This window comes from Drosophila guanche, unplaced genomic scaffold, assembly GCF_900245975.1.
Source record: "Drosophila guanche unplaced genomic scaffold, DGUA_6, whole genome shotgun sequence".
Taxonomy (NCBI): domain Eukaryota; kingdom Metazoa; phylum Arthropoda; class Insecta; order Diptera; family Drosophilidae; genus Drosophila; species Drosophila guanche.
In genome coordinates, this window is record NW_022995743.1 from 2,801,386 (window position 1) to 2,825,925 (window position 24,540).

At 47.4% G+C, this 24,540-nt stretch overlaps 9 protein-coding genes across 66 annotated transcripts in view; 4 read left to right on the top strand and 5 right to left on the bottom strand.

Annotated features, from left to right (window-relative positions):
* The window catches only part of LOC117592618 (Down syndrome cell adhesion molecule-like protein Dscam2), a 60,709-nt gene extending 58,089 nt beyond the window's left edge, over positions 1-2,620 (bottom strand). For 44 of the 50 annotated variants that reach the window (XM_034286506.1, XM_034286541.1, XM_034286505.1 and 41 more), the window contains exon 1: positions 2,163-2,620. The gene's annotated coding sequence lies outside the window, so the exon portion shown is untranslated. The remainder of the gene's footprint in view (positions 1-2,162) is intronic. The other 6 variants (XM_034286555.1, XM_034286556.1, XM_034286551.1 and 3 more) reach the window with 1 other exon arrangement.
* A 251-nt stretch (positions 2,621-2,871) lies between these two features.
* Positions 2,872-7,501, bottom strand: LOC117586517 (kinesin-like protein costa). The gene is made up of 4 exons (XM_034276653.1): positions 6,746-7,501; positions 5,982-6,687; positions 5,507-5,925; positions 2,872-5,450 (listed from the first exon to the last, which is right to left on the bottom strand). The coding sequence occupies exons 1-4, from the start codon at positions 7,368-7,370 to the stop codon at positions 3,589-3,591; spliced, it is 3,612 nt and encodes a 1,203-aa protein (XP_034132544.1). The 5' UTR covers positions 7,371-7,501; the 3' UTR covers positions 2,872-3,588.
* Positions 7,502-8,566: 1,065 nt separating this feature from the next.
* Positions 8,567-12,041, top strand: LOC117585029 (putative pre-mRNA-splicing factor ATP-dependent RNA helicase PRP1). Of its 2 annotated transcripts, none has more exons than XM_034274277.1 (7): positions 8,567-8,714; positions 8,780-9,594; positions 9,664-10,137; positions 10,203-10,466; positions 11,065-11,187; positions 11,243-11,596; positions 11,660-12,041. In XM_034274277.1, exons 1-7 carry the CDS (start codon positions 8,662-8,664, stop codon positions 11,785-11,787), a joined length of 2,211 nt encoding a protein of 736 aa, XP_034130168.1. In that variant the 5' UTR covers positions 8,567-8,661; the 3' UTR covers positions 11,788-12,041. The 2 variants fall into 2 exon arrangements, with proteins under 2 accessions (XP_034130168.1, XP_034130177.1); XM_034274286.1 differs by having other exon boundaries at positions 8,573-8,714; positions 8,783-9,594.
* LOC117585163 (gustatory receptor for sugar taste 43a) lies at positions 12,010-14,345 on the bottom strand. The gene is made up of 9 exons (XM_034274506.1): positions 13,831-14,345; positions 13,712-13,766; positions 13,367-13,499; positions 13,135-13,297; positions 12,932-13,075; positions 12,730-12,873; positions 12,586-12,664; positions 12,177-12,528; positions 12,010-12,124 (listed from the first exon to the last, which is right to left on the bottom strand). The coding sequence occupies exons 1-9, from the start codon at positions 13,982-13,984 to the stop codon at positions 12,062-12,064; spliced, it is 1,287 nt and encodes a 428-aa protein (XP_034130397.1). The 5' UTR covers positions 13,985-14,345; the 3' UTR covers positions 12,010-12,061.
* Positions 14,346-14,400: 55 nt separating this feature from the next.
* On the bottom strand, positions 14,401-15,423 carry LOC117585137 (lactoylglutathione lyase). The gene is made up of 5 exons (XM_034274469.1): positions 15,265-15,423; positions 15,035-15,171; positions 14,881-14,967; positions 14,700-14,813; positions 14,401-14,648 (listed from the first exon to the last, which is right to left on the bottom strand). Exons 1-5 carry the CDS (start codon positions 15,334-15,336, stop codon positions 14,522-14,524), a joined length of 537 nt encoding a protein of 178 aa, XP_034130360.1. The 5' UTR covers positions 15,337-15,423; the 3' UTR covers positions 14,401-14,521.
* A 2,260-nt stretch (positions 15,424-17,683) lies between these two features.
* LOC117585049 (ell-associated factor Eaf) overlaps positions 17,684-24,540 on the bottom strand; it is a 15,684-nt gene continuing 8,827 nt past the window's right edge. For both annotated transcript variants that reach the window (XM_034274311.1, XM_034274318.1), the window contains exons 4-8: positions 19,388-19,526; positions 19,098-19,318; positions 18,938-19,025; positions 18,262-18,874; positions 17,684-18,198 (exon numbers count right to left, since the gene is read on the bottom strand). In XM_034274311.1, the coding sequence (XP_034130202.1) occupies positions 17,737-18,198; positions 18,262-18,874; positions 18,938-19,025; positions 19,098-19,318; positions 19,388-19,526 (1,523 nt within the window). In that variant the 3' untranslated portion in view covers positions 17,684-17,736. The remainder of the gene's footprint in view (positions 18,199-18,261; positions 18,875-18,937; positions 19,026-19,097; positions 19,319-19,387; positions 19,527-24,540) is intronic.
* On the top strand, positions 20,184-20,896 carry LOC117585115. The gene is made up of 2 exons (XM_034274432.1): positions 20,184-20,213; positions 20,270-20,896. Exons 1-2 carry the CDS (start codon positions 20,186-20,188, stop codon positions 20,842-20,844), a joined length of 603 nt encoding a protein of 200 aa, XP_034130323.1. The 5' UTR covers positions 20,184-20,185; the 3' UTR covers positions 20,845-20,896.
* On the top strand, positions 21,066-22,015 carry LOC117585119. Its single transcript, XM_034274445.1, has 2 exons — positions 21,066-21,143; positions 21,204-22,015. The coding sequence occupies exons 1-2, from the start codon at positions 21,116-21,118 to the stop codon at positions 21,770-21,772; spliced, it is 597 nt and encodes a 198-aa protein (XP_034130336.1). The 5' UTR covers positions 21,066-21,115; the 3' UTR covers positions 21,773-22,015.
* LOC117585091 overlaps positions 23,602-24,540 on the top strand; it is a 4,236-nt gene continuing 3,297 nt past the window's right edge. Inside the window, exons 1-3 of one of the 7 annotated variants that reach the window (XM_034274387.1) lie at positions 23,604-23,656; positions 23,726-24,209; positions 24,240-24,363. In XM_034274387.1, the coding sequence (XP_034130278.1) occupies positions 24,111-24,209; positions 24,240-24,363 (223 nt within the window). In that variant the 5' untranslated portion in view covers positions 23,604-23,656; positions 23,726-24,110. Of the gene's footprint in view, positions 23,657-23,725; positions 24,364-24,540 lie in introns of all 7 variants that reach the window. The other 6 variants (XM_034274395.1, XM_034274379.1, XM_034274405.1 and 3 more) reach the window with 6 other exon arrangements.

Here is a 24,540-nt window from a genome sequence, read left to right on the forward strand (position 1 = left end):
CTTGAAAAAAAGCTTCTGAGTGCTGACTCATGCATCTCGGGGTTGGCTTTTTCATGTGAGAGGCGCTCCCATCTCGTAAACGATTCTGCCACTCGAATGAAGCAAAATTTAGAAAACATCTGGTAATCAGTCAACAGTCGCACCCATCTACTTTGTATACATATGTACAACTATAAGTATATAGCCAGTCAACCCCTCATGCTCTGAGCAGATCCGTTTGGACAATCGCGTGGTAAAATCAACGAAACTCAAGCATATTCGTATGTATTTTTACATTACTCATTCGTTTATATTATTGCGCTCGTCTGCCTGAATTTGCAACTAAAATTGGGGTGACGAGCCAATAAATGGTTCCAGGGGCAGAGGATGGGATGGGGCGTCGACGGATGGGGGCCACTGTCTGGGCTGGCAAAGTGCAGTGGCCCAATGCAGGGCCACGTACATCAGACAGCAGTGGACTGTCCATTGTCCACTCGCCCAGTTCCCAGATAGTACCCCAGAATCCCAGTCGCTGTGACCCATACGCGGACAGCGGCAGCGATGGCTTTCCGCACTGCGCCCCCCAATTGAGAATCAAGTGCCACAGAGGCAGAAACAAAAGGGAATACACGAGTATTTATTTGGTGCCTCATCCGTGTTTGTCCGCCTTTGTTCACTTTAACCTTTTGTGTTCTGTTGCTGAAAAGCCAAAGGCTAAATCAATATTTGGCATTGCAGGCGATCCGTGGAACTGCCAACAGATGATTTTGAGTGAAAGGCAAGTATCATATGCGACCAGGATACCATCAATGGTAGCTGGGAGTCCGCCCAAACAGAAGCCGAGCGCCGCCTAGCAACAGGACGACGAGAGGACAAAAATAAAAGAAAGAAACTTTGAAGAAGAACCAGCGGGGGTGGGCACAACGAATGCTTAAGTGCTCTACAAAAACTATTTATTGGTGATGTGAAATAAGAGTAGAAATTAAGTAAACCAATGGAAAGCCTTAATGCATATCCAGCAAAAATTAAACATTTTAAACTATGTATTTCTTCATCGAGTTTTATAGAATTTTCCACATTTACCTCCATTATGTGTGCCAAATTTTAAACACTCAAAAATGCTCTCCTTCCGGCAGAGTATAAAATCGAGCAAAAAGAGAAAAAGAAGATAAAAAGGAAATGGCAGGCAAGCAGCAGCAGACAGCGAAGAAGGAAGGTGAAGAAGAGAAGAGCAAAAAAGAGGAGGAGAGAGAGAGAGAGAGGGTCTGCGGCGCAACACTTGCAAAATCAAATAACGGAAACTACAGCGCGTCGGCAGCGGCAGCTGCATGGGATTTCAGAGATTAAATGGTGCTTGCTGGCTGGCTGGTGCCGGCTAAGCAGGGGTTGCTCTCACACAGTCAAGCATTCAGACACACACGCAGCGAAACAAAAGCAAAGCCAGAGCGAGGCAATATGTATGCCAGATGGGAAACTGCGAAGGATCTTAAAAGATGCTCGAAATGTAAAGTGGACTGTGGAGTGAAGGAAAAACTACCTGCCCGAGGGATAGAGAGGACAAAGGACCCCTAACAGGCAGCCAGCCAGCAGGTTGCAACAAACACGCACACAGGCAGCAAGCAGCAGCAGCCAGCCAGCCGCAGAGTTGCTTTTGCGAGAGGCAGAGAGCGCATGCGCAGAAAAAAAAATTCGCTGAAAAATTCACACAGGCGAATAGATTTTCTCTAGATTGGAATTTCTAAATGAAAATGTATTCGAAATGGCCTAAAAGTACACAAATATTGACCGGGGTCTGTTGAATTTTGTTATTTTAGGCGATTCTGTGGGCTAAGACCCCCGTTACAGCTGCTCAGAATACGTTTTGGCACACCCTTTTGGCCAGCGTGTGTATGTGTGGTGTGTGTGTGTGTTTGAACAGAAAGTAAGAAACTCTTTTGCATTCCGCACAACGGAAAAACCTTTCATTCTGTGGTGAAAAATCAATAGGAAGCTGGGAATAGAGTCAACAAATTTGGCAAAAAACTTCATTTCCTTTTGGGGGCACACAACCGTAGTTGGGTGGGCGTGGGCAGGACATAAACCCACGCACCGCGTCAGTCTATGCATACACACACACACACACACACAGTAACACACAAAGAAGAAGTTGCCAGACAGCGCTGAAAATTGCCTACTTTTCTTACCGTTTATTGTTGAATTGGTTGTTGTTTAAATTATTCTTTATTCACACTCACACACTGACACTACACAGTGAGAGTGGTGCAGCGAAATTGGTAACAGGGTGCCACTAATCCACGGGGGTGACGACTCTGTCCAAGATCTGCCTCGCACACACGCACACGCACACAAAAACAGACAGCAGAGACGCTGCTGCTGCACTCGCTTTGCTCTGCTTTTACTTTGTTGTTAACTAATTGGCGTATTGGTGGTCGATTAATCGCTTTTGCATACTATTATTCACTATTTTTGCGCAGAAGAAGAATCTGCCGCACACCGATATACACACACACACGCGATGTGGCTGAACCACCACCGGACTGGACCGGTTTACGGGGGTGTGAGTGGGCGCGCACCGTATTAACCGTAGCCAAAACAACGTACGATACAGACAAGACGAACCGTTGCTTTCAGATTCGCGTTCCACAGAAGAGTGCGGCATCGCCGTGATAGCCGGCCGTTTTTCGGTGACAGCGAGCGCGCCGTGTGGATGTTGTGGATTGTGACTGTATTTACGCTCTCGCACTGTCTGGCACAACTGCTGGCAGGGGCAATTGTTATGGGAAATTGTTTGGGATATTTTCTCACCTGTTGCCGGCACGAGCAAAAGTAAACAAGAGTTTATCATTTATCACAACTGAACAATTCCTGTTGTAAATATTTAAAATGCGTTCGTTTATTGTATTAATTATTATTTATTTATTTGCTTAGCCATACACAAAGTTGATCTCCTGTGGAATCTGTGTGTGAGAAAAAGTGTGTCCCCTTAGATTCTGGAGTAATTAAAGTCTACACAAATTGGAATACACAAAAACGTTTCAACACAACCAAAAAGTTAAGATTTGCTTATAAATGTAGGATATTTTAAGATCGTATTAGTGCTGAGGCTAACGGATAAATGCTTGGGCTGAGTATTTTGGGTTACAATTACAGGAAGACACCAAAAAGTCGCTAAAACTTCAACTTGAACATAATAAAATCATTAGCTGTGGTAAAAATCAATTAAATTAGCAGCTTAAACTAACATTTGTTCGCTTATTTACAGGTAATACAAAATGAGGAGATGCGCAGTTCAAGCAGAGTTGAGGCCGCTCGTCTCCTCCTGGTGGTTTGTGTTTGTGTCTTGCGAGTATTTGTCAGATCTCTCTTGAGGATAGTTAGTTATAGTTATAATTATAGTTATGGTTACTTATGTGTGAAGTAAATGCGGTTCAGTGTCTGAGAACCATGTCAAAAGTCTATTTTTGTGTCATGACTGTGGACGTAACTTGTTTCAGTACGAATGGCCGAAGGGAGCAGCGAGCTCCTCCAGCCTTGAGATTACATTACAATTGTTGAGTATTTAGTTAGTTAGCGTACAGTTTAGTTAGTCACGCTGCCTTCAATTCGCTTCTAATTGCGCCTGCTGGCATCCTGGATGATGATTTTATTCTTCTGCCGCGTCACCTTGGTGGCCGTGGGCGCTGGCAGCAGACGCTTCAGCTGATCCTGCCGTATGTTGGGCAATCCCCGTTCCCTGCTCTTGCCCGTTGTCGTGGTGGTTGTGGTCGTAGTCGTGGTGGCCGTCGCTGTGGTGCTTGACTCAATCAGCGCTGTGGACTCATCCACCGTGGAGCTGGACGCTGAGGCTGCTGCTGCCGAGGAGGCGTACCGCGTGAGCACCTGGAATTTGGCGAAAATGTTACGCCCCGCGCCGCGCTGCTCCTTGTCCTTGTACTTTTCCAGTGCGACGCCACTGGGCGTGGGTTTGGCTGCCTTGACCAGCGCCTTGTTGTGGTTGTGGCTGGTCGTGGTGTTGGCTGTTGCCTTGTAAAAGTCCAACTCGTAGTCAAAGTCGCCGCTGCTCGTTTGATGGGCGGGTGCCAGGGCACGCTCGCCGTAGCTGGCCGAACTGGCGGACGTTTCCTCAGCGAGGTGTCGCAGCATCAGGGTGAGCTTCATCTCGTGCTGCCGCTGCAGCAGAACGGCATTCCGTTCGCCCTCGAGCCGCGCCTGACGCACTGCGTTCGAGAGGACACGCTCCTTCCACTCCCAGGCGTCGCGCTCCCGCTCCAGCTGCACCAGCTGCAGCTCCAGCTTGCGCGAGGAGTCCCGCAGATCGATGACCTTGTTGAAGTACTTGTACAGCAGCGTGCGCATCTCCTCCGGCGAGAGTTTGTTCAGGCGCGCCATCAGCATTTGCTCGCCCTTCTCCCGCTGCAGGCGGTCGCTGGTGTCGATCGATCGATGGCCGCAGATCATCTCATTCTTGAACTCGATGGCCGCATCGATGGCCTCAATGGCCTCGTCGCACTCCAGCAGCTTGCGCTCCTCGCGCTGCGTCAGCATCTTGTCCCGCTTCAACTTGCGATCCAAGTGGCAGCGTTCGTCCAGCAGCAGATCGCGTGTGCCGCGCAGGTTGCGTATCTCGTGCCGCAGACTCTCCTGCTGCGCGGGTGCGGGACTCTCGCCGGCCGCGCACTCCTCCAGGTTGTCCGATTTCTCGCGCAGAATGTGATTGAGGTGCGTGATGCGCGCTTGGACCGCCTTCAGCTGGCGGCCCTGCTGCTCGGGCGAGTCCAGCTTGACGAGCTCCTTGCCACCGCTGGCTCCGTCTCGGCTTTCCTTCAGCTTGGCCAGCTCCACCTCCAGCTGATCGCGCAGCTTGCAGTCCTTGCGTATCTTCTTCTCGAGCTCCTCCAGCTGCTTGCGCGACTCGGCCATGGACTGCTGCAGTTTCTTCAGCTTCTGGCCACTCTCCCCGGCAATGTGCTTCATGGAGCTGAGATCCTCCAGCCGATGCTCAATGTGCGCTATGACCGCCGACCAGCGCTCCGTTTCGCCCTTCTCCCTGCCCTGCACGAGCGCCTTGGCCAGATGCTTCCTCGCCTTCTCGCACTCGGCCTCTAGCTTGGCCTTCTTCTTCTGAAAACGCTGCTTGGCGTGGCTGCGCGTGTCGCTGTTCTTCACCAGCTCACTGATGATGTTCTGCTTCACCTGCATCGTCTGCTCGATCTCTTTTAGCTGCCGCTGCCGTCCCTCGATCTCCGCGTGCAACTTTCGCAGCTTCTTCTGCAGCTGCTCAATGGGCGCAGCAGCAGCAGCGGCGGCAATGGCCGCCTGTCTGAGGCCCTCGCCGCCAGAGCTGTCCAGCGGATCGATGGGGATTTCTGCGATCGGTGGCTGCACCATGGGCTGCTGCAGTGCCACCCGATTGAGCAGCGCCAGCTCCGCGGTGCTCAAGCTCGCTCCGGGTTGAATGCTGCGACGGCGACCTGCAAGCGGGAGGGAATTAATGATGCTACAGATTATAAATGATCGAAAAACTCACCCGCACTGCTGCTCTTGCGTTCATCCAACTTCTCCTGCTCTTGGTCTGGCGTTGGCTCCACCTTCTCCCCCTCTTTGTCCCGCTCTAGACTCTGCATAACTCCAGTGGGATGTTTGGTAAGAAACTCCGAATGTTTGGCCTGAATCAGCGCGTCCGTCTTGGCGCGAAACTCCTCCATGAGGCCCTCCAGCTTGTCAGCCAAGTCGGGACGCTGCGACTCATTGTCCGTGTCGTTGTCCGAGTTTGGTGGCTCGCTGAGCGATTCCTCGGGCTCCTCGGCCTCCTGGATGGGCACCAGCTGCTTGTGGGAGCGCATGGCCTCCGTTGAGCTGAGGCACTCCTCGCACTCCTGCTTGAGGAAGAGCCACTCCTCGATTTGCTCCTTCTCCAGTTCGCTAATCAAATTGGAGCCCATCAATCTGCAAGGAAAGGGGCATTTGAAGTGGTGCAGGAAAGGGATTGAGAGCAGTCTTACTTGGCAAACAAACCCTCGGCATTGGACACCAGCTTGAACCACTGACTCGCCGCAAACTGCAGCCCAAAGTTGTCTCCAGCTGCCACCTGAGCGAGTGGTCCCGCTGCGGGATTGACGCCGCCCATGGGCTCTGGGCTGATGGGCGTATTGTCATCGGAATATGTGTTCATAATCACATAATTCCGCACGCACTGCACCTTGAAGGCGAACTGCAGGTTGCCCAGCGTCTCGGCCACATGCTGCTCCAGCGGCGAGACACACAGAATGACCAGCGTCTGAGCGCGGCCACCAAAGGAGTCTTTCAGCAGCGTCGTGAGCGTCGTCTGGCCATACGGAATGTTGCCATTGACCCCATACATGATGCTGGGATCCGTCAGCGTGCTGACCACCTGCTCCAGCATCTGGAGACCAGCGTCGCGGGGCTGGCCGGGCGGTGGCTCGCCCCAGCGTTCGGTGGCGCACAGATCCGAGAAGCTGGCAGTGGACAAACGATGCTGGATGAGCCCCTCCTTGGACACCCACTGCTGCTCCAGGGTGAGCGTGAACAGCGTGTGTGCTGGCTTTGGCTGCCTGTTGGCCAGGCCAAGCTGCAGCCAGCGGAACACTTCCTCCACGCTCTGGCAGTGCACGTTGCCCATGTCCAGCAGGTCGCAGACTTCGCCCTCGCAGATCTCCACAAAGCCCACATTGACGGCATAAGTGCGCTCTAAGGAGAGGAGAGTCTCGTTACAGTGGAGGATCGCTGGCAAAAGGGAATCCCTTACCTGAGTGCCCCCCAATGTGGGTGAAAATGTCCCGCACGCAGCGCTGCACCACGCCCTGATCCGCCTCCCCGTGGACGCACTCGAAGCCAGGGCCGTACAGCGTGTAGGTCTTGCCCTGTTCCCGCTGGCCGTAGGTCACCACCGAGGCATCGAATCCCTCGAGGAACAGGCTGATCAGCGGAAACACCGTCTGATAGTAGAGCTGGCTCTGGGTGGTGCCGGGGCCCAGCGCGTGTGTCACGGGCACCGTGTGGGCGCCCACCTGTATGAGGCCGGCTGCAATGCTGTCTTGGGCACCACCGCCCGGCAGTGCGCTGGGCAGGCCCAAAGCGGCGGCTGATATCGGAATGGCTTGCACACAGCAGCCCGAACCGAGGGGCACAATCGTTCCATTCTCATTGCCATTGCTGTCCGTTGGCGGCTTCTGCTCCCCGCTGTTGCCATTCGCATCTGTGGACTCCGAGGCATCGTTGGTGGATTCCCCCGAGTCCGATACCGACTCTGTCTTCACATTCGCCGCCACAACATCAGACACAGACGCGTCTGCCTCCGCCGCAGGTTTCGTTTCATCGCTGCGATTCGTGTGTGGACAGATGCGCACGGCCACCTGTATGGGTATCTCCATGGTAGTCGTTTCACGCTGTTGGCCAACTGGATTTTCACTTGGTTTTCTCCGTTTTTGTGTGCATTTTAAAGCGTTATTTTAAAATATGTGCAAAAAAACAACGCAGCGGGCGAATCGATACAAACAGTGTGACCGCGGTCTTGTCGCTGCAACAAACCAACCGAATATCATGAACATACCTAAATATACCTACAATATACTAGTTTGGACACCAAAATATCGATATTTTACGGACGAATTTGGCGGGTAAAACAATTACTTTGAAAATACAGCATAAGATTTCAATTTATTTGTCTTCATACAAAATATAAACAATATTCTTATATTGGAGTTGCTTGGCTTTGCCTGAAATCAGCTTGCGAACTTTCGACAACTTGGGCAGCTTGCGTGGCAAGGGCATTTTCATCAGAGTGGAGATAACCTTCTTTGGCTTTTCAGCACGCAACAATTCCAAGAGCTTCTGGACCTCCTTGACCAGGCGAACGTTCTGGGCTTCCTCTGCAGTCAGAGCCTTGACATCCCGTTCGTTAAGGTGGCAAACGCACCTACAGCCGCTCTTTGCCAACTGGCGTATGGCATGCATTTCCTTGGCCTCTGATAGGATCCACCGCATCATTTTCAATGAAAAAACAATTTTAATCTGCTGTGGCATCTGGGAGGTTGCCTCTTCTGTTGGCTGCGCATCCACAACGAAAGGTTTTGTGTCGAAATCGATAATCAATGTCTTCCGATCCTCCGCTGGATCATTGTCAGCACCTGCCTTGAGCTGCTTCACTTGCACCTCCTTGGACTGTAAATCGATTTGCAAGACTACAGTGTCTTTCGAAAGAGCCTTGTTGGACGTCTCCTTGGACGGCACGACAATTGCTATTTTCTTTGGAGAAGTGGCTGACAACTCGTCCGCCGAATTCATTTTACTGAAAGCCAAAGAAGAATTAAATTTGAAATATTGAATCTATTTTATCAGTCTTCAGCTTATACGACACATTAAATACAACTGAGGAATGAGCAAGGTCCACAAGTAGATTTGAAACTAAAACTAGAGTTTTACCTAGCCTACTTGTTTGAAAGAGAATTTGAATTCAAACTCTTTATATTTGTCGCACAAAAGCATCGATATATTTGTGTACTTCAATTACAAAGCATTCGTTGTATTTGCGGTATATTTGCAAAATAAGAAAGTACATTTTGGTATATTTTTGCAATACTTCCTCGGTCACACTCTTCACATCCAGCGCGTGTTGCTAAAAAAAAATTTTGTCGAATTAAAATTTAACAAAATCAACGCAAAATGTCCAAGCGCCGCATTGAAGTCGGTGAAACCTACGTGAGCAATTCCAAGAAGTGAGTACACTAATCCATTATTGACTCTTTGGCGTGCTTAAATGTGTAAATCTTTGTGATATTAGCAGGGTTGCGGAGGCGGCGTCGTCCAGTTCGGCATCGGCAGCGACTGTGGCAGCGGCCGCCGGCACTGTTGCGCAGATCCTTGGCGGATTTGTGCCCAGCAAGCAGCCACCCACAACGAATGCGCTGACCGGAAAGACGTATTCGCAGCGTTTCCAGAATCTGTACAAGAAGCGCATCGCATTGCCGGTGTTCGAGTACCAGGCGGACTTTATGCGCCTGCTGAGCCAGCACCAGTGCATCGTGCTGGTCGGCGAGACAGGTTCGGGCAAGACCACCCAGATCCCACAATGGTGCGTGGACTTTGCCGTGTCCAAGGGCCGCAAGGGCGTTTCCTGCACGCAGCCACGTCGTGTGGCCGCCATGTCTGTGGCACAGCGCGTGTCCGAGGAAATGGATGTGAATCTGGGCGAGGAGGTTGGCTACTCCATTCGTTTCGAGGACTGCTCCTCGGCCAAGACCCTGCTGAAGTACATGACGGACGGTATGCTGCTGCGCGAGGCCATGTCCGATCCCATGCTGGAACAGTACCAGGTGATCCTGCTCGACGAGGCTCACGAGCGCACACTCGCCACGGACATCCTGATGGGTGTGCTCAAGGAGGTCATTCGGCAGCGCAACGACCTCAAGCTGATTGTCATGTCAGCCACCCTCGATGCTGGCAAGTTTCAGCAGTACTTTGACAATGCTCCCCTCATGAACGTGCCCGGTCGCACACATCCCGTGGAGATTTTCTACACGCCGGAGCCGGAGAGAGACTACCTGGAGGCAGCCATACGCACAGTCATTCAGATACACATGTGCGAGGAAATCGAAGGTAATTTGAAACTGCCTGAAAGGCAAACCCTCACTGAATCTGACACTTCATTCCCCTCCCCCTCGTCAGGTGACATTCTCATGTTTCTCACGGGCCAAGAGGAGATCGAAGAGGCGTGCAAGCGCATCAAGCGTGAAATCGACAATCTGGGCTCGGACATTGGCGAGCTTAAGTGCATTCCGCTGTACTCCACGCTGCCGCCCAATCTGCAGCAGCGCATCTTCGAGGCAGCTCCACCGCCGAATGCAAACGGAGCCATTGGCCGCAAGGTGGTGGTGTCCACCAACATTGCCGAGACCTCGCTGACCATCGATGGTGTGGTGTTCGTGATTGATCCGGGCTTTGCCAAGCAGAAGGTCTACAATCCACGCATTCGCGTGGAGAGTTTGCTGGTGTCGCCCATTTCCAAGGCTTCGGCACAGCAGCGGGCAGGTCGTGCCGGTCGTACCCGGCCGGGCAAATGCTTCCGCCTGTACACGGAGAAGGCGTTCAAGAACGAGATGCAGGACAACACATATCCCGAGATTCTTAGATCTAATTTGGGTAACTAGCGGGTAAGGGAAACCTTTGACTTTTGCTTAATATTTCCTTTTTCCCCTCGCTCTCAGGCACTGTGGTGCTGCAGCTCAAAAAGCTGGGCATCGATGACTTGGTGCACTTTGACTTTATGGATCCCCCGGCACCGGAGACTCTGATGCGTGCCCTGGAGCTACTCAACTATCTGGCCGCCCTGGACGATGATGGCAACCTCACAGACTTGGGCGCTGTCATGTCCGAGTTCCCGCTGGATCCGCAGCTAGCAAAGATGCTGATTGCCAGCTGCCAGCACAACTGCTCCAACGAGATACTTTCCATAACGGCCATGCTGTCGGGTGAGAATAACTAGCAAACAAATCAATCAAAATTCCGAGCTTAAGTTGAGGCGTGCCCCCCCCCCAGCCAACAGGCGCCAAAGGGAAGAGGTTTAGCTATAGCTTCAGGGTGTGGGTTGATCCTTTGAAATTGAAAGTTGCAACAGGCTAGCGGGGTTCTCCTTTTTGTTTGTCAATCGTAAACGGACGACCCAGACGCTACGTGGACGCTCTTAAGTATTTTGTTAAGCAAGAAAAAAAAAGTGCAAAGAAAAAAGTTTCTTCAATTTATTTGTTCTTTGCATTCAACACGAAAAGTAAAGTTGCACGTGCGTAGCCATGCCCCATTATAGTGGCCTTCATTCAAAATGGAATGTTGAACGAGCGGCAGCAGGGCCTTGCTGTAATTTATTATTTCCCCCCTGGGCCACGCACTTGCAACTCACAAATGCAATCAATTTTTCGAATCACAAGCCTCTAGATTGCGTAGCTGACACACAGTAAGCAGTAATCGAATCGAATCTATTTGTTAATATAAAAAATATACAAAAATAAGAAACAATGTTCTAAACATGTGCTTAATCGACCAACTGCTAAAACAAACGCCAAACGACCAAAGTGCCACAATGCTTCGTGCGTCCCAATGAGGCCAAGAAGGCGGCCGACGAGGCCAAGATGCGATTCGCACACATCGATGGAGATCATTTGACGTTGCTGAATGTCTACCATGCCTTCAAGCAGAGTAAGTAGAGGTACCCTCTCCCGTCTGCTATCCTCATGCCAAGCTCTTCTTACAGGCAGTGAGGATCCCAACTGGTGCTATGAGAACTTCATCAACTTCCGTTCGCTTAAGAGCGCTGACAATGTGCGCCAGCAGCTGGCACGCATTATGGATCGCTTCAACTTGCGGCGCACCAGCACGGAGTTCACCTCCAAGGACTACTATGTAAACATACGCAAGGCCCTTGTGCAGGGCTTCTTCATGCAGGTGGCTCATCTGGAGCGCACTGGCCACTATCTGACCATCAAGGATAACCAGAATGTGCAGCTGCATCCATCGACGTGTCTGGATCACAAGCCCGATTGGGTCATTTACAATGAGTTTGTGCTAACCACCAAGAATTATATACGCACGGTGACAGATGTGAAGCGTGAGTAGCTTAAATAAATCTTTGGTTAGCCTCTGCTGATCTCCCATTTCCTTCCTTTTCCAGCTGAGTGGCTCATCAGCCTGGCGCCGCAATACTACGACCTGAACAACTTCCCTCAATGCGAGGCGAAGCGTCAGCTGGAGTTGCTGCAGCAGCGTATGGAAACCAAGCAGTACCAAAAAGGATTCTAAGGTTGTCCGCGCTGCCCTTTAGAAGTAAGCAAATTTATGCAGGAGTTATTTGGCTATGGTGTGTGTAGCCCTGTGGGGTGGTGTTAATTTTTTGAAAACTGCTGCGGAATGAAGTAATCCGTTTGCTTTTTATTTGTTTGATCAATTTCAACTTAGGCACACCGTTCGCATTAATCATTTAACCAGCAGCAGCAGATACCAACTCCGTTTAGTGAATAGTGTTAATAAACAGAAGCAAACATTTTTATATCTAATTGTGGCCTGTCCGATGTTCCTATCCATTTGTCTTCTGGAATTGTATGAGTATGACCAAATAGGTGGCTATGGCTGAAGCGAACTGCAAGCAGAGGAGATTCAGAAGAGCTACAGCGGAGATTTCTTCCACTTACCGATGTCAGAATGTTGCGATTGACGCGGCACAAGCCAGAGGCGGAGAAATCCGAGTCGACCACGAGCAGCTGCTGCCAGAACTTCTTCACCGCTTCGGCCAGTATGGGCTCGTGCACCTTACGCTCGATTTCGCAGACAATTTGAATGGTTTTGCGTGACTCGCGGGCTGCCAGGTGGCAGGGCTCGACCACCATGAGCAGGCGAAATGAGTGCAGCAATATCCAGAGTGCCTGCACCCACATGTAAGCGTCGTCACGCTTGCTGAGCAGCTCCAGAAACAAAAAGTAGGCGGTGGCCACCAAATGCAGCAGACAGGAGACGAGAATGAACAGAACGGCGATGCCAAAGGAGCTGCGAAATGAAACGAAATGAAGGAGGGACACTACACGGATGGGACTGACTACAAACTTGGATAAGAGCAGCACACACTTGGTCAGCGAATCGTGATTTTCGGCCATGGTTTGGATGAGCAGACTCTTGTTCTTGGCTGCAAAAGAGAAAGGAGCAGTTAAGGGGAAGGCCACTCGCGGTATGGAGTCTGGTTCGTGTCACCTGCAGACTCATTTGGCAGCATTTCGCTGCTCAGTTTGGTCAGACTCGAGTGCAGGGCGGTGGGTGTCATCGTTGCATTTGTGCTCACGGTCTTCACGGCGCTCATTTTGCGCAGCTTCAGCGCGTCGTTGGACTCCTTTGGCTCTGGGGAGGCAGAAAGTCCAGTACTTTCTTGAATCATACGACTAAGAACTCCACTTACCGCCCAGAAAGCTGCTGCTGAGCATCTGATTGAGTCGTCTAAAGCGTCTGCCCAGCCCATAGGCCGTGTTGGCAAAGTTAATGTGCAGTCCGGTGAGTATAAAGTACAGGCTATAGAAGGGTATATACCAGTGCACATTGAGCTCTAGATAACAGAGAGGAAGCGTGAGACACAGATCAGATTGGTATTGAGAGCCTGCCTACCCGTATCCGAATCAGATATGTTCATCTCCTCTGCTTTGTGTATCCAAGTGCCCACATCCAGGCCGAGCAGCGCAGATATTGTGAGCAGAGATACGCCGGCCATGCCCAAGGCACGCCAGCGATCCCTCCTCGACTGGGTGCAGGCATTCAGAGTGTTGTCAATCTGCAAGAGCAATGGAGGAAAGGGAAGTCTTGTTTTGGGGTTCAACTGATCGTGCTGAGAGATTCTCACCCTGTACAAGCGAGAATTTAGTTCAAGCGTTTCGCGCAGACTGAGAAGGCCACAGTAAACACCCGATACAACGGCCAGCACAACGACAGACACATCCAGGGCCGTAACCACCTTAGACGTTGCCGATTTCATTCTAAAAGATGCACTTTTGATTTGTTTTCGGTTTGCACATATGCAGTTTGCAGTTTGTTGGTTAGAGGTGGCCAAAGGTGATTAGATAGAGAAAAAGGAAGGAAGTAAAACAGGCGCATTGATGGGACGCAGACAAACACGCACACACACACAGAGTTTAGTGTAGAAATTAATTAAGTAAAAAGAGAGCCAAAGACAGTGCAAGATGCTTACCGAACGGGAATTTTAGCATTTGCATCAAAGAGTAATCCACGATAGGTGAGAAAAACTAAAGGAAACGGAAGAGAACTGCTAGCTAATAGCTTCTACATTCTACACTCTCCACTGCTCACCCATTGCCACGGTCAAGGATGCCGAATAGATCGAGAAGAGCCAACTGCGACGAATCTCATACTGACCCTTGGAGTTCTTACGCGTGGCATACGGCGCCAGTGCCAGCAGTTTGCTTATGTAAAAGATGCCAATGCTGGGCTCCGATATTTCCATCGTGTATTAAAGCAGAGGTCAGACTTTCACGACACAACTTCTCGTCGAGAACTGTTCGAGAATGGCCGCCAGCCATGGCTCTTAAATTGTAAAACGCTGTGCAAATACTGCGCTCTAATATTTGACTATTATTAGGGAATGGCCATAGACATAGTCCCCAACCCACTGCTGGCACATGCCAGACACCAGACAGTGGCGAAAAAGGTAACACATTTGCTTATCAAAAGGTTCGGCAAGTCTGTCGGTTCTGTAAATAATAATTAGCGTGTGAAAATACCCAATAGGCAAGGACACAGGAGCCAATTATCTCCGCCACAAAATGTGTGCCTGTGCCTGTGCGCTGACAGCTACAGCTCAAGCTCAAGCTCTGTGTGCTGCTGTATGAAATACAATACGAACAATGGACACACTAGACAGCTGGACAATGGACACTCCCTAATTTATTTGTAACAATTTAAAGGGTTGGGTTAAGGAACGCTAGAGCCAGCAGCACATGTAAATTTCACAGGAGTTCAGTTTTGCATTTCCATTCCCGTTCTATTTCTGGACGGTGTAGGCATTGAAAACCTCAATCCAGTAACCATCGGGATCCTTAATGAATGCCAATCCCTTCATGCGACCATCGTCTGGCTTCTTGACAAACTCGACGCCCTGTTCCTGGAATCTACAGACAAAGATTAGCAGTGCTTAAAGCTCTTTCGGGTTGATTGTTTACCGCTTGCAGGCAGCATAGACATCGGGCACCATCACGCCAATGTGTCCAAAGCCACGAGGGTCACTGTTGCCATTGTGGTAGCCCTGTTCCAGATCGTTTTCAGTGCCCCAGTTGCTGTTAACGAGAGAAGCACAATGTACAGTCCCTGCCCCAAGCCATGAAGCTCAAGCGGAACACTCACTGCGTCAGCTCAATGGTTGCCTTGCGGCTCAACGCCCAACTCCTGCGCTCCTTGGGGTCCTTGGGTATATCGTCGGCATTCTCATAGCTGTAGGAGAGTGATAAGCAGAGTAAGTATGTCCCATATGCTGTGCCCTCTACCCCACATAACCTACCCCATGAAATACAGGGAGAACATGGACTCGGGAAAGTCCAATTTCGCCAGCAATGTCATGCCAAGGACGCCCGTGTAGAAGGGCAGCGACTTGCGGGGATCCTTGATGCGGTACATGGTTTGTTGGAACAGGAAATCCTAAAGAAAATCGCAATGACGCGTGTTAATAGCGACCTTCCCACGACCGGCGCGGACCGGCTCGGCACTTTGCGGCTATTTGCCACGGCTCACCTGTGTTCCCTCCTCTGGCTTCTTGCACAAGGCTTCTGCCTCAGCATTGCTTATGCCTGTGACATCGCCCATTTCGCTGTTCTTCAATTAATCTCACACCTGTTGTACAATTTTTGTTGAAATGTGCGTATGCGTGTTATCAGCAGTGTGACCGCGGATTTATCGATAAGACATACATACCGCACGTCCCTCAAAATGTACTCTTTCATTTTCAAAATATACCGTAAATCTTAGACCATTTTCCTCTATTTTGATGTTTCATTAGTTAGAATTCTAAGCGGTATAATTACAATTTTATCCAATTTATCAACCAGTTTTCAACAAGATTGGCTAGTTTTGACTTACTTTTGTTGGAATGTTTCCAAATTAAGTTTAAAATTAAAAAGGGAAACCAACAAAAATAGCATACAACGTTGCGTGAGTGAGGAGCAATGTTAAGTCTTTGGCAATTTGTAGCTGGACAACCAGAAGTATCTGCCATTGGATACCCTATTTTCATTAATTATTATTAAAATTCCCTTCATTGCACAGAAATCTGATTTAGATTATTCAAGCTATCGCGATTGTTGCTATCGAAAAATACCATAAAATCCATCGGATTTAAGCGGCACATTAAAATTTGAACAGGAAGCACCAAAAGTCTGCGTACCAACAATCCCCTTCCCTCTAATAAGAAGAACCGACAAATCGTGCATCCATTTTATTTTGCTTGTTGACTGTTTAATTGTCGTTATTAAAACTAATTCAACTGAGAGTATTTGTTAGGTTTGGTATGTATGAATGAATGTATGTATGTTTGTTGGTTTGTATAAAGTCGTGTACATGTATGTATATAATATATGTATGTATTTATATGTATATGTATATATATTTTTGCTTACCAATTAGACTAAGATACTCTCATTGTTTCATTGTGATCGTAGGCATTTTGTGGATTCGATTCTATAATTATTTCTATATTTCTTTGCATATGTATATATTGTGCTTATGATTATCTGAATCATTTTGTCATGTAGCTAGTTTGTATTTGTAGTTATTGGTGATTTGCTTCTGCAGTCTGCCAGCGAGACGTGGAGAGGGGAGCTCTACCTACTACACTCACTACTATTCAAGGCCTGATTACTATCATAATATAGCATGTACAAAAAATAATTCCTATCATCTTAAATCTCTCTCTTTCTCTCCAACTCTCCCGCTCATGTGGCTATCTTCCTCTTCTATTGGTCGTTTTCCTGATGGATGGTACATTATAAATACAATTCATTATTGTGTTGGCAAATCAAATCGTGTTCATATACATCTATTAGTAAGTGTGTGTCTGGACTTTTGGGCCACGGCACGCACGCTCACTCTCAACCCAATTGGAAGGATTTTTAAAGTATTACAATATACAATAAGTGCACCACAATAGTGCTCAATCTGTACCCATGGATAGTTTTGATAGTTTACGGGCAGTGGCTGGTGGATAAGGGCAACAAAATACAGTGGGTTACACGGTTCGGGCGTCTTTTTTCGTTTCACATTTATTTCATTTTTCATTGCTTTAAACTATTGCAAGCAAATAACAAAATCATAATAATAGCTATTACAAATTAATTAAAAAACTACAAATAAATTCAAATAAAACATGAGCTAAAAACACATACAGATGTAGCTTGATGTCTTCATACCGCACAAAATGGTTAACTAATAAAGATAGGATAAGATAAGGCGGAAATCAATTGATAATAAACATATTTATAGGGGATTTGTCGCTTCCATAACAATGCCAGATTAACGCAAAATTAAATAATTATTTTAGTATGACTACAATAGCTAAAATGAGCCAAAGGGGAACTCCTCTTTTCAAATCCAATCTGCATGAAATTCTATTTTCGCTTTTGGTATCCAAATGGTTTTAAGGCTTACATTAAAATGCGTAATTAATGGCAAAAATCCGCTGTGGTCATTTTTTCTGTTGTGTGTGTCGTTAACTTAACAATTAGGATTAAGATTTGCATTCGTTTTGCATTAGAAACTAAATAATTCTTGTAGTTTTCCCTTCGTTTCTTGTAGCTGGTGTGTTGTTGAATATTGTTGGTGTACGAGTACTATATATATATGAGCTCTTTCTTATTTAGGACTACCAACCAAATTTCACATAACCTTTGTATTTGATTTTTCGTATTTTAAAATTAATTTACATTATGGTATTGGCAAAGTAGTTTTTTGCGTTGTGTCGTATTGTGTTCGTATTGAGTGTGTTTCTTCTTCCGCACATTTGGATGTTCTAAGTATAAGGTTTAAAAATTAATTAATATATGCATGCATGCTGTATGAACTAAGAATTTATTTATAAAAAATTTCACTAGCAATTAAATTCTCCCCCGTCAATAATTACAGCTTAATTACACTCATATAGACAGAATATCAATAATTGTTGTTGTTGTTGTTTGTCATAGAAGGCAAATTCAATAGAAACTTAAATGCAGCTCAATCGTCATCGTCGGACGAATTGGAGGACAACTGCAGATCGTTTTGCAGCAAATCATTTGGAAATCCACCATTGGGCGCATACACGCCGGACATTTGTTGCTGTTGTTGTTGTTGTTGCTGTTGTTGCTGCTGCGGCTGCATCTGCTGATGGTGATGATTGTTGTAGGATGGTGATATGGAGCCCAAGCCCAGATTGGGCAGCTGATTCATGTGCTGCTGGGACTGCTGCTGTTGATGGCGTTGATGGTGTGGAGCTGGCTGTTGTATCTGCTGATGCTGCTGCGGCTGCTGTTGGTGTAGTGGTTGTTGGTGATGCTGCTGCTGTTGTTGTAGTTGCTCAGGTTGCCCTTTCATTGGACGATCATCCTCGGTGCTGTCATCAGAGTCGCTGCCGCTATCACTGTCGCTGGAATCCGAATCGGAACTTGAGCTGGAGGCACTTAGAGCACCGCCAATTTGCTGCGAATAAACAAAAACCACAAATTGAGTTACATTGGAAGACTAAAAGACACCAAAACCCACCTGTTCGAGAGCGGCCGCCGCTTGTGCCACAGACTGTGAGGCCAAATCGTGTTCTCTGGATGAGTCCAAGTCCATGGGCATATTATTGCTATAGCCGTAAGATGTGGCACGCTGCTGCTGATGCTGCTGTGGAGAGTGCCGTTGTGGATGTTGCTGCTGCTGTTGCTGTGGAGAGTGCCGCTGTTGGTGTTGTTGCTGCTGTTGTGGGGAGTGCCGCTGATGCTGCGGCTGTTGCGGAGAGTGCCGCTGATGCTGCTGCTGTGGAGAGTGCCGTTGTGGCTGGTGCTGTTGCTGTGGATGCTGCTGTTGTGCGTAGTTATTGCCGCCATTGTAGCCCCCACGACCGTAGTTTGGCTGTTGCTGTTGCATGGGTGGACTGGATCGCTGTTGCATCTGCTGTCGCTTGCCATGCGCCTGCCTCTGCTTTGCCATGTGCGACGAAGACGAGCTCGAACCACCATAGTGATCGGGCTGTCCTGAAGACGAGCCCGTCGAGGAGCCAGAGATATTCGCCTGACCGCCATTGTGCATAGCGGCCCTCAAGCCAAAGTCATCGTCATCCGTTATCATCGGAATGCTGGGCAATGTCTGTTGGGCATTGTTTGCATCCCAACTGAGAGAATAATTTCAAAACATTAGCTGGCTGCCTGCAGACTGCCCAAAGAGAAGAACTTACGCCGGCGCAGACTGCGGACTGCGATGGGTGACCACTGGACGCGAAGGGGAGCTCTGCTGCATGGGAGAATTGCGTGGCTTGAAGTCAACTAAAAGGTAATGAAATTGCAAATTCAAATGAGTGTTTCCAATCGCACTGACTGCAGTCGATTGTTACGTACTTATATTATTCCGACGACTGCCCGTCGAGACCTTTGTCTTGGTTGAGATCCGCATGGTGCTGTTCTCCAATTTGCCGCCAGCTCCGGGTTGAGGTCCTGGTGCCATTTGTGCCATGGCTGGCGGCACAGATCCGTTCGTGCCTAGGACCTGGCCTTGATGGCCCATATTCATGGCCACATTCTGTGGCGGCAGCTGCACGGGCTTGTTGGTGACTTCACTTCTGCAAAGTGTATACAATATTCGGTATAATACGTTGATGACTCGGTACTCGCACTCTCTTATCACTCACCTTGTCTTCTTCACTTGTATGTTATGGTTGAGCTTCTCAATTGTGATAGCACCCGTCTCCTTGTCGTAGATCATCAAGCACTCCTTCGCATACTCTCTCTGATTACCCTTATAAACTGTATGAGGCACACCGGAACTTTCTGCAATAGAAACAAAACAAAAGAGTATTCTATAAGTATTTGCTCGTAAATAAACAGGTTCAACGAGAGTTCAGTTTAACGGAGTTCAATTTAACTCCAACCGAAATTAATATGGAAACTTAACTATCATGCTTTGGTGTTGTTTATAAAGGTGAAATGCAATACGTGAAATGCTTGCTTCAAGTCTCCGTCAAGCTCTCACAGCAGACTCAAAGTTTAAGTATATTGCCCAAGGCAAAACCAAAATAAAAAGCAAAATAATGAGCAACGAGCCGAACCCAAACGAAATGTGAGTGCCAGTGCCCCAGGCAACAGTTGAGCTGAAAGAAACTCATTTTCTATGCCCAATGGAGCAATTCGTTTGATAAATAAATAAATACCCTCAAGTGGGTTGCCTCTTATGAGTACAAGCTGAAGGAGCAGCTTTTGCCACCTGAAAGAATATTGTATACGATAATCCGCATAACATTCTTAGTACTCCCATACAGGAATTTATTTATTTGATAGTTTTTCCTGCACCGAAATCGTGCATAGTGGAGACATTTGATACACTATAATCTCGCTACGGAATGTAGTAATCTCATGGCTAATAGCCATGACAAATCGTCATCTCTATATGGGTTATTGTATGCCAAATCTCCAAACCATTTTCGAACAGAATGTGGAATATGCCGGTGCTCTTGCTCGGTGAGTTAGATGGAACCCATGTAAACGATGTATCTGAGATACTATAATATTACTAGGGTTGCTTGGAAGGACTAGTAGCCAAGGAAACGATAATTGCGACAATGAGTGCAAGCTATTGCAATACGAAAAGGCTCTGCCAAATGCTTTGGCCGTGTACGAGTACCAAAATACCATCGTACCTCCCACATTTCCCACCGGTCCAGTTGACAGCAACTTTATTGCACCTAAATCGAGATTTAGCAACGCGAAAAATGCTGCGTGCAGAGTGGCAAAATTGATAAAACCGAACAAATCGGTGCCTAGTTGTGAGGAATTGTACGAAATTGGTATATCGAAACGTGGGCCCGATGATACCGATGACATGGATGAAAATCCCATTCGAGAACTAAACCTACCCGTTCTCAGAAAGGGAGATATGTTAACCATGTGCAGTGCCATGCGTGATATCCTAAGGAAAATCAACATGTCTGAAGAGGAGAAAAATCAGGAATACGAACAAATGGAGAGCCTGCTCGGCGATGTCATCGCCGTGACCTTAGTTTCTAAACAGAAAAAGCGGAAAACCGAACCCGAAATTCTGGCCAATGCCCTCAATTCCATGTGCGGCAATTTGTGTGTAGGAAGTTTGTAAATATCGGAAAATCCGATATAAAATAATAGGCACTCATAAAATGTTTAAGATAGTTGGATAATCTTTTTTCTTCTGTTGAAAAATGTTCCACAAATGAAATTGTGGATTAGTGGAACTTGTCCAAAGTCTAATCTAGACACAGCTTTGAATGGGCGTTCCCTTTTAAATTAAATCATTTATCCATAGATGTTATACGAGTAAAAAGTGCTTGACTAATCCACAACGCTATTGAAGCGACTGTACTGCAAAATTGCACTAATTTCCCAAGGCGATGCGGCTGTTAGCTGTGCTCTTTCTGGGTGAGTTGTTCGTTACATCACAAAGCAGTGGCTTCCTACTTAATGCTTAAATACTCAAAGAGTTACTTGCCATGTCAACGGTCTACGGTCAGGATAATTGCGACAATGAGTGCAAGCTATTGGAATACGAAAAGGCTCTGCCGAATGCTCTGGCCGTGTACGAGTACCAAACTAACATCAAGCCTCCCACATTTCCCCATGGTCCGGTCAACAGCAGCTTTATTCCACCTAAATCGAGATTTGACAATGCAAGAACCGCAGCGTGTAGAGTGGCAACATTGATAAAACCGAAAAAATCGGTGTCTGGTTGCAAGAAGCGGCAAAGGCAGCGGTTGTGGTTTGGTGTTTTTGGTAATGAACCACCACCAAAAGTATGGCCGCAAAGATATACGAAGACCACGGAGGCGTTTACCGGATATCACGACACGACCAGAGTAAAAGGACGACAACAACAACAACGACAACAACACCTCGGCCGCCACCGCCAAGACCAGCACCTCCACGCCCTCGCCAACCACCACCCACGCCACCTCCGACTACGTCACAGACGCAGTACCAAAAAGGTCAGTATATCTGGCGTCTTCGGCCCGATATCAAAAACATGGATACCAATCCAATTCGAAAACTAAATCTACCCGAAATCGGAAAGGAAGATCTTGTGACTTTATATTCTAATCCCAAAACGCGTAAGAGAATCGATCCTGATCTATTGGCCAATGCCATCAATTCTATGTGCGGCAAATTGTGTGTGGGAAGTTTGTAAATATGTTCTGCAAGATCGCAATAGGAACAGAAATTCCTTCAGATTTTCAGTGAGCATAATAACACGTGCTTATTCAGCTAAGCAATAAACATTATCGGTGCACATGAAAGATCCCACCTGCTCTGCTTATCTTTTCCTGTTTAGAAATTTTCTCCATCTCGGAATTGTCGAACAGGAATATACCTTTTCCAAGTTCTAATCCAGACACAGCTTTGAATTCCTTCATAATTTAATCGTTTATCCATGGCTTTTAGACGGTTAAAAATTACTTCACCAATCTAAAACTCTTTTTAAGCGGCTAATTTCAACATATTTTCTGGGTGAGTTGGATAAACCAAAAAACTCCACAGCGTGCCAAAAGAACTGCTTCCGCTTGCGAAAACGAGACCCAGAAGTTGGCATAAATAAATAATTTATAGCAAGAATGGCGATGGCATTGGGGGTGAGAGAGATATTGAGAGAGGAAGAGGGGGAACAAAAGTGCATGGCTAATGGAGGTGGCACGTGGGAGCGCTGCAATGCCAGTAGTTCGCTTTCTTTCTTTTTGTCTTTCTTTTGCTACTTTGCTTCGGCCGTCAGCTGAGCCAAGGTGAATTTACTTCCAAGGTTATGTCTTTACCACTGGGCAATCTCTCTGTCCTCCCCATAGCGGACAACGTCAACTTCTAACTAAATTCAAAGTGGCCGTGAAATTTACCATGAAATCAAAGACCAGAACTGTGCAAGAATTAAATCCTTATAAACTGTGGCAAACAGTCAATCTGCAGTGCAAGATCAAATGTGCAAGCAGAAATGCGGAATTTCCTAATTTTACCTGGTGAGTAGTTTTAGGTTGCTAGTCAAAAAATGTAATTAAATAAATTGCATTTATCCAAAGCTCTACTTGATGTGTTGCAACTGCAATGTATGGCATTTTCTTTCTCTAATCTGCACTCTCTGTTCGATAAAATGATTGAAGAAGGAACTCGGGTACTTCAAACGAGTCCCGAGGCGACGACAGAGACGAAGAACGAAATTTTTATGCTGGATATTTTACTCCAGCTGTGCCAAGTAGAACAGAAGAATAGAAAAAAAGAAGCTGCTCATAACACAAACATCAACAACAACATTAATAATATAAACAACGTAATTGAAAGCCCAAAACTCCAACAGCCACCCGTTACCATTATTATTAATAATCATGGATTGATTCCCCCATCCAAGAGAAGAGGAAAAGTTCATGTTTTAAGGAGAAAATATAGATGGCAGCGAGAATATCGTTTTATTATCGAGAACAATAACGACAACTCCTCAAATGTGCAAAAAATAATACGAAATTCGAGAGGAAAACAGCGACGTCGAGTTCAAAACCGAAGCAATCAACTCTCAGTGCGAACGAATAATACAACTCTAGATTCTGATGTGAAAGAATGTATTCGGGTGAAAGTAAAGGAACTGGAAAAAAAATAATCCACGGCACTCTCATACAACACTTTATGCAAATACAATTTCATTCAAATCAGCAACTTTGAACATTATTTCTAGGCCAGTTTCTCACTAATTGTAACAAATATTCGGTGTGCCTTTTCCCTGGTTAAAGAAAGGAGATGTGGCGTATGCCGTCATGGCTCTTGATAAAATGGAATATTCATGGCTATATTATAAAATGTGCTTGACAAATCGTCGTCTCCTTATAAGTGACTGTACTCCCACGACCCCACAATATTTATTTTATACAGCACGATGCGAGTGCTGCCCGTGTTTTTTCTAGGTAAGTTTTATGGATTCCTACTGCACACCACATGGACGGCTTATCCTTATCCTTACCTTTGCCTTTAAGCGGTGCTCTTCTCGACAAAGATCGACGTACAGGAGTGTTGCGACCATGATTGCAAGTTACAGCAATACCAACAGGCCCTGGAAAATGCCGTATACGTGTATCAAGCACAGAGAACCCAACCAGGCATATTTCCAAGAACTTCGATTATAAACGGGCGCACTTTTGGGCTTTTATGTGGACTAAAAACTCTAATATGTTTCGTGGGAAGGCTTTTTGGATATATTTGTCAACGGCATTGTGGACAGCCACCGCCGTCCCCGCCGCCACCTCCACAATGTCCACAAATTGAGCCGCCTCTGTGTGTTTGTCAACCTCCACATCCGCCAGGTTGGCCTCCACATACTTCGCCTCCACCATATTGGCCTCCACATACTTGGACTCCACCATGGCCGACTCCACCATGGTCAACAACAAGATGGCCACCTCCATCTGGACCGACTTCGACACCAAAAACTTCAACACCCACTTGGCCGACTCCACCTTGGTCAACACCCACATGGCCGACTCCACCTTGGTCAACACCCACATGGCCGACTCCACCTTGGTCAACAACAAGATGGCCACCTCCATCTGGGCCGACTTCGACACCAAAAACTTCAACACCCACTTGGCCGACTCCACCTTGGTCAACACCCACATGGCCGACTCCAACTCGGCCAACATCGACAACACCAACTCCACCAACAACTACACCAACACCAACACCTCCACCTCGACCGTCGACGACACCTAATTCACCGACATCGAGGCCGCCAACACAAAATACAACAACAACAACAACACCAACAGCACACCCAACACCACCAACCAAAAGC

Bases quoted from the DNA above. Each gene is read 5' to 3' on its own strand.
- LOC117586517 (XM_034276653.1), bottom strand. From the start codon at position 7,370: ATGGAGATACCCATACAGGTGGCCGTGCGCATCTGTCCACACACGAAT. The intron at 6,688-6,745 runs GTAAGGGATTCC...TCCTCTCCTTAG, and splicing joins CCACATTGGGGGGCACTCAG to AGCGCACTTATGCCGTCAAT. The intron at 5,926-5,981 runs GTAAGACTGCTC...CTTTCCTTGCAG, and splicing joins GCCGAGGGTTTGTTTGCCAA to ATTGATGGGCTCCAATTTGA.
- LOC117585029 (XM_034274277.1), top strand. From the start codon at position 8,662: ATGTCCAAGCGCCGCATTGAAGTCGGTGAAACCTACGTGAGCAATTCC. The intron at 9,595-9,663 runs GTAATTTGAAAC...CCCCCTCGTCAG, and splicing joins CATGTGCGAGGAAATCGAAG to GTGACATTCTCATGTTTCTC. The intron at 11,597-11,659 runs GTGAGTAGCTTA...TTCCTTTTCCAG, and splicing joins CACGGTGACAGATGTGAAGC to CTGAGTGGCTCATCAGCCTG.
- LOC117585163 (XM_034274506.1), bottom strand. From the start codon at position 13,984: ATGGAAATATCGGAGCCCAGCATTGGCATCTTTTACATAAGCAAACTG. The intron at 12,529-12,585 runs GTTTGTAGTCAG...TTCATTTCGCAG, and splicing joins TGTGTGCTGCTCTTATCCAA to CTCCTTTGGCATCGCCGTTC. The intron at 12,125-12,176 runs GTAAGTGGAAGA...CTCTGCTTGCAG, and splicing joins ATCGCAACATTCTGACATCG to TTCGCTTCAGCCATAGCCAC.
- LOC117585137 (XM_034274469.1), bottom strand. From the start codon at position 15,336: ATGGGCGATGTCACAGGCATAAGCAATGCTGAGGCAGAAGCCTTGTGC. The intron at 14,968-15,034 runs GTAGGTTATGTG...ACTCTCCTACAG, and splicing joins TTCTCCCTGTATTTCATGGG to CTATGAGAATGCCGACGATA. The intron at 14,814-14,880 runs GTGAGTGTTCCG...TCTCGTTAACAG, and splicing joins GCAACCATTGAGCTGACGCA to CAACTGGGGCACTGAAAACG.
- LOC117585115 (XM_034274432.1), top strand. From the start codon at position 20,186: ATGTGGAATATGCCGGTGCTCTTGCTCG. The intron at 20,214-20,269 runs GTGAGTTAGATG...TAATATTACTAG, and splicing joins TATGCCGGTGCTCTTGCTCG to GGTTGCTTGGAAGGACTAGT.
- LOC117585119 (XM_034274445.1), top strand. From the start codon at position 21,116: ATGCGGCTGTTAGCTGTGCTCTTTCTGG. The intron at 21,144-21,203 runs GTGAGTTGTTCG...AAATACTCAAAG, and splicing joins GTTAGCTGTGCTCTTTCTGG to AGTTACTTGCCATGTCAACG.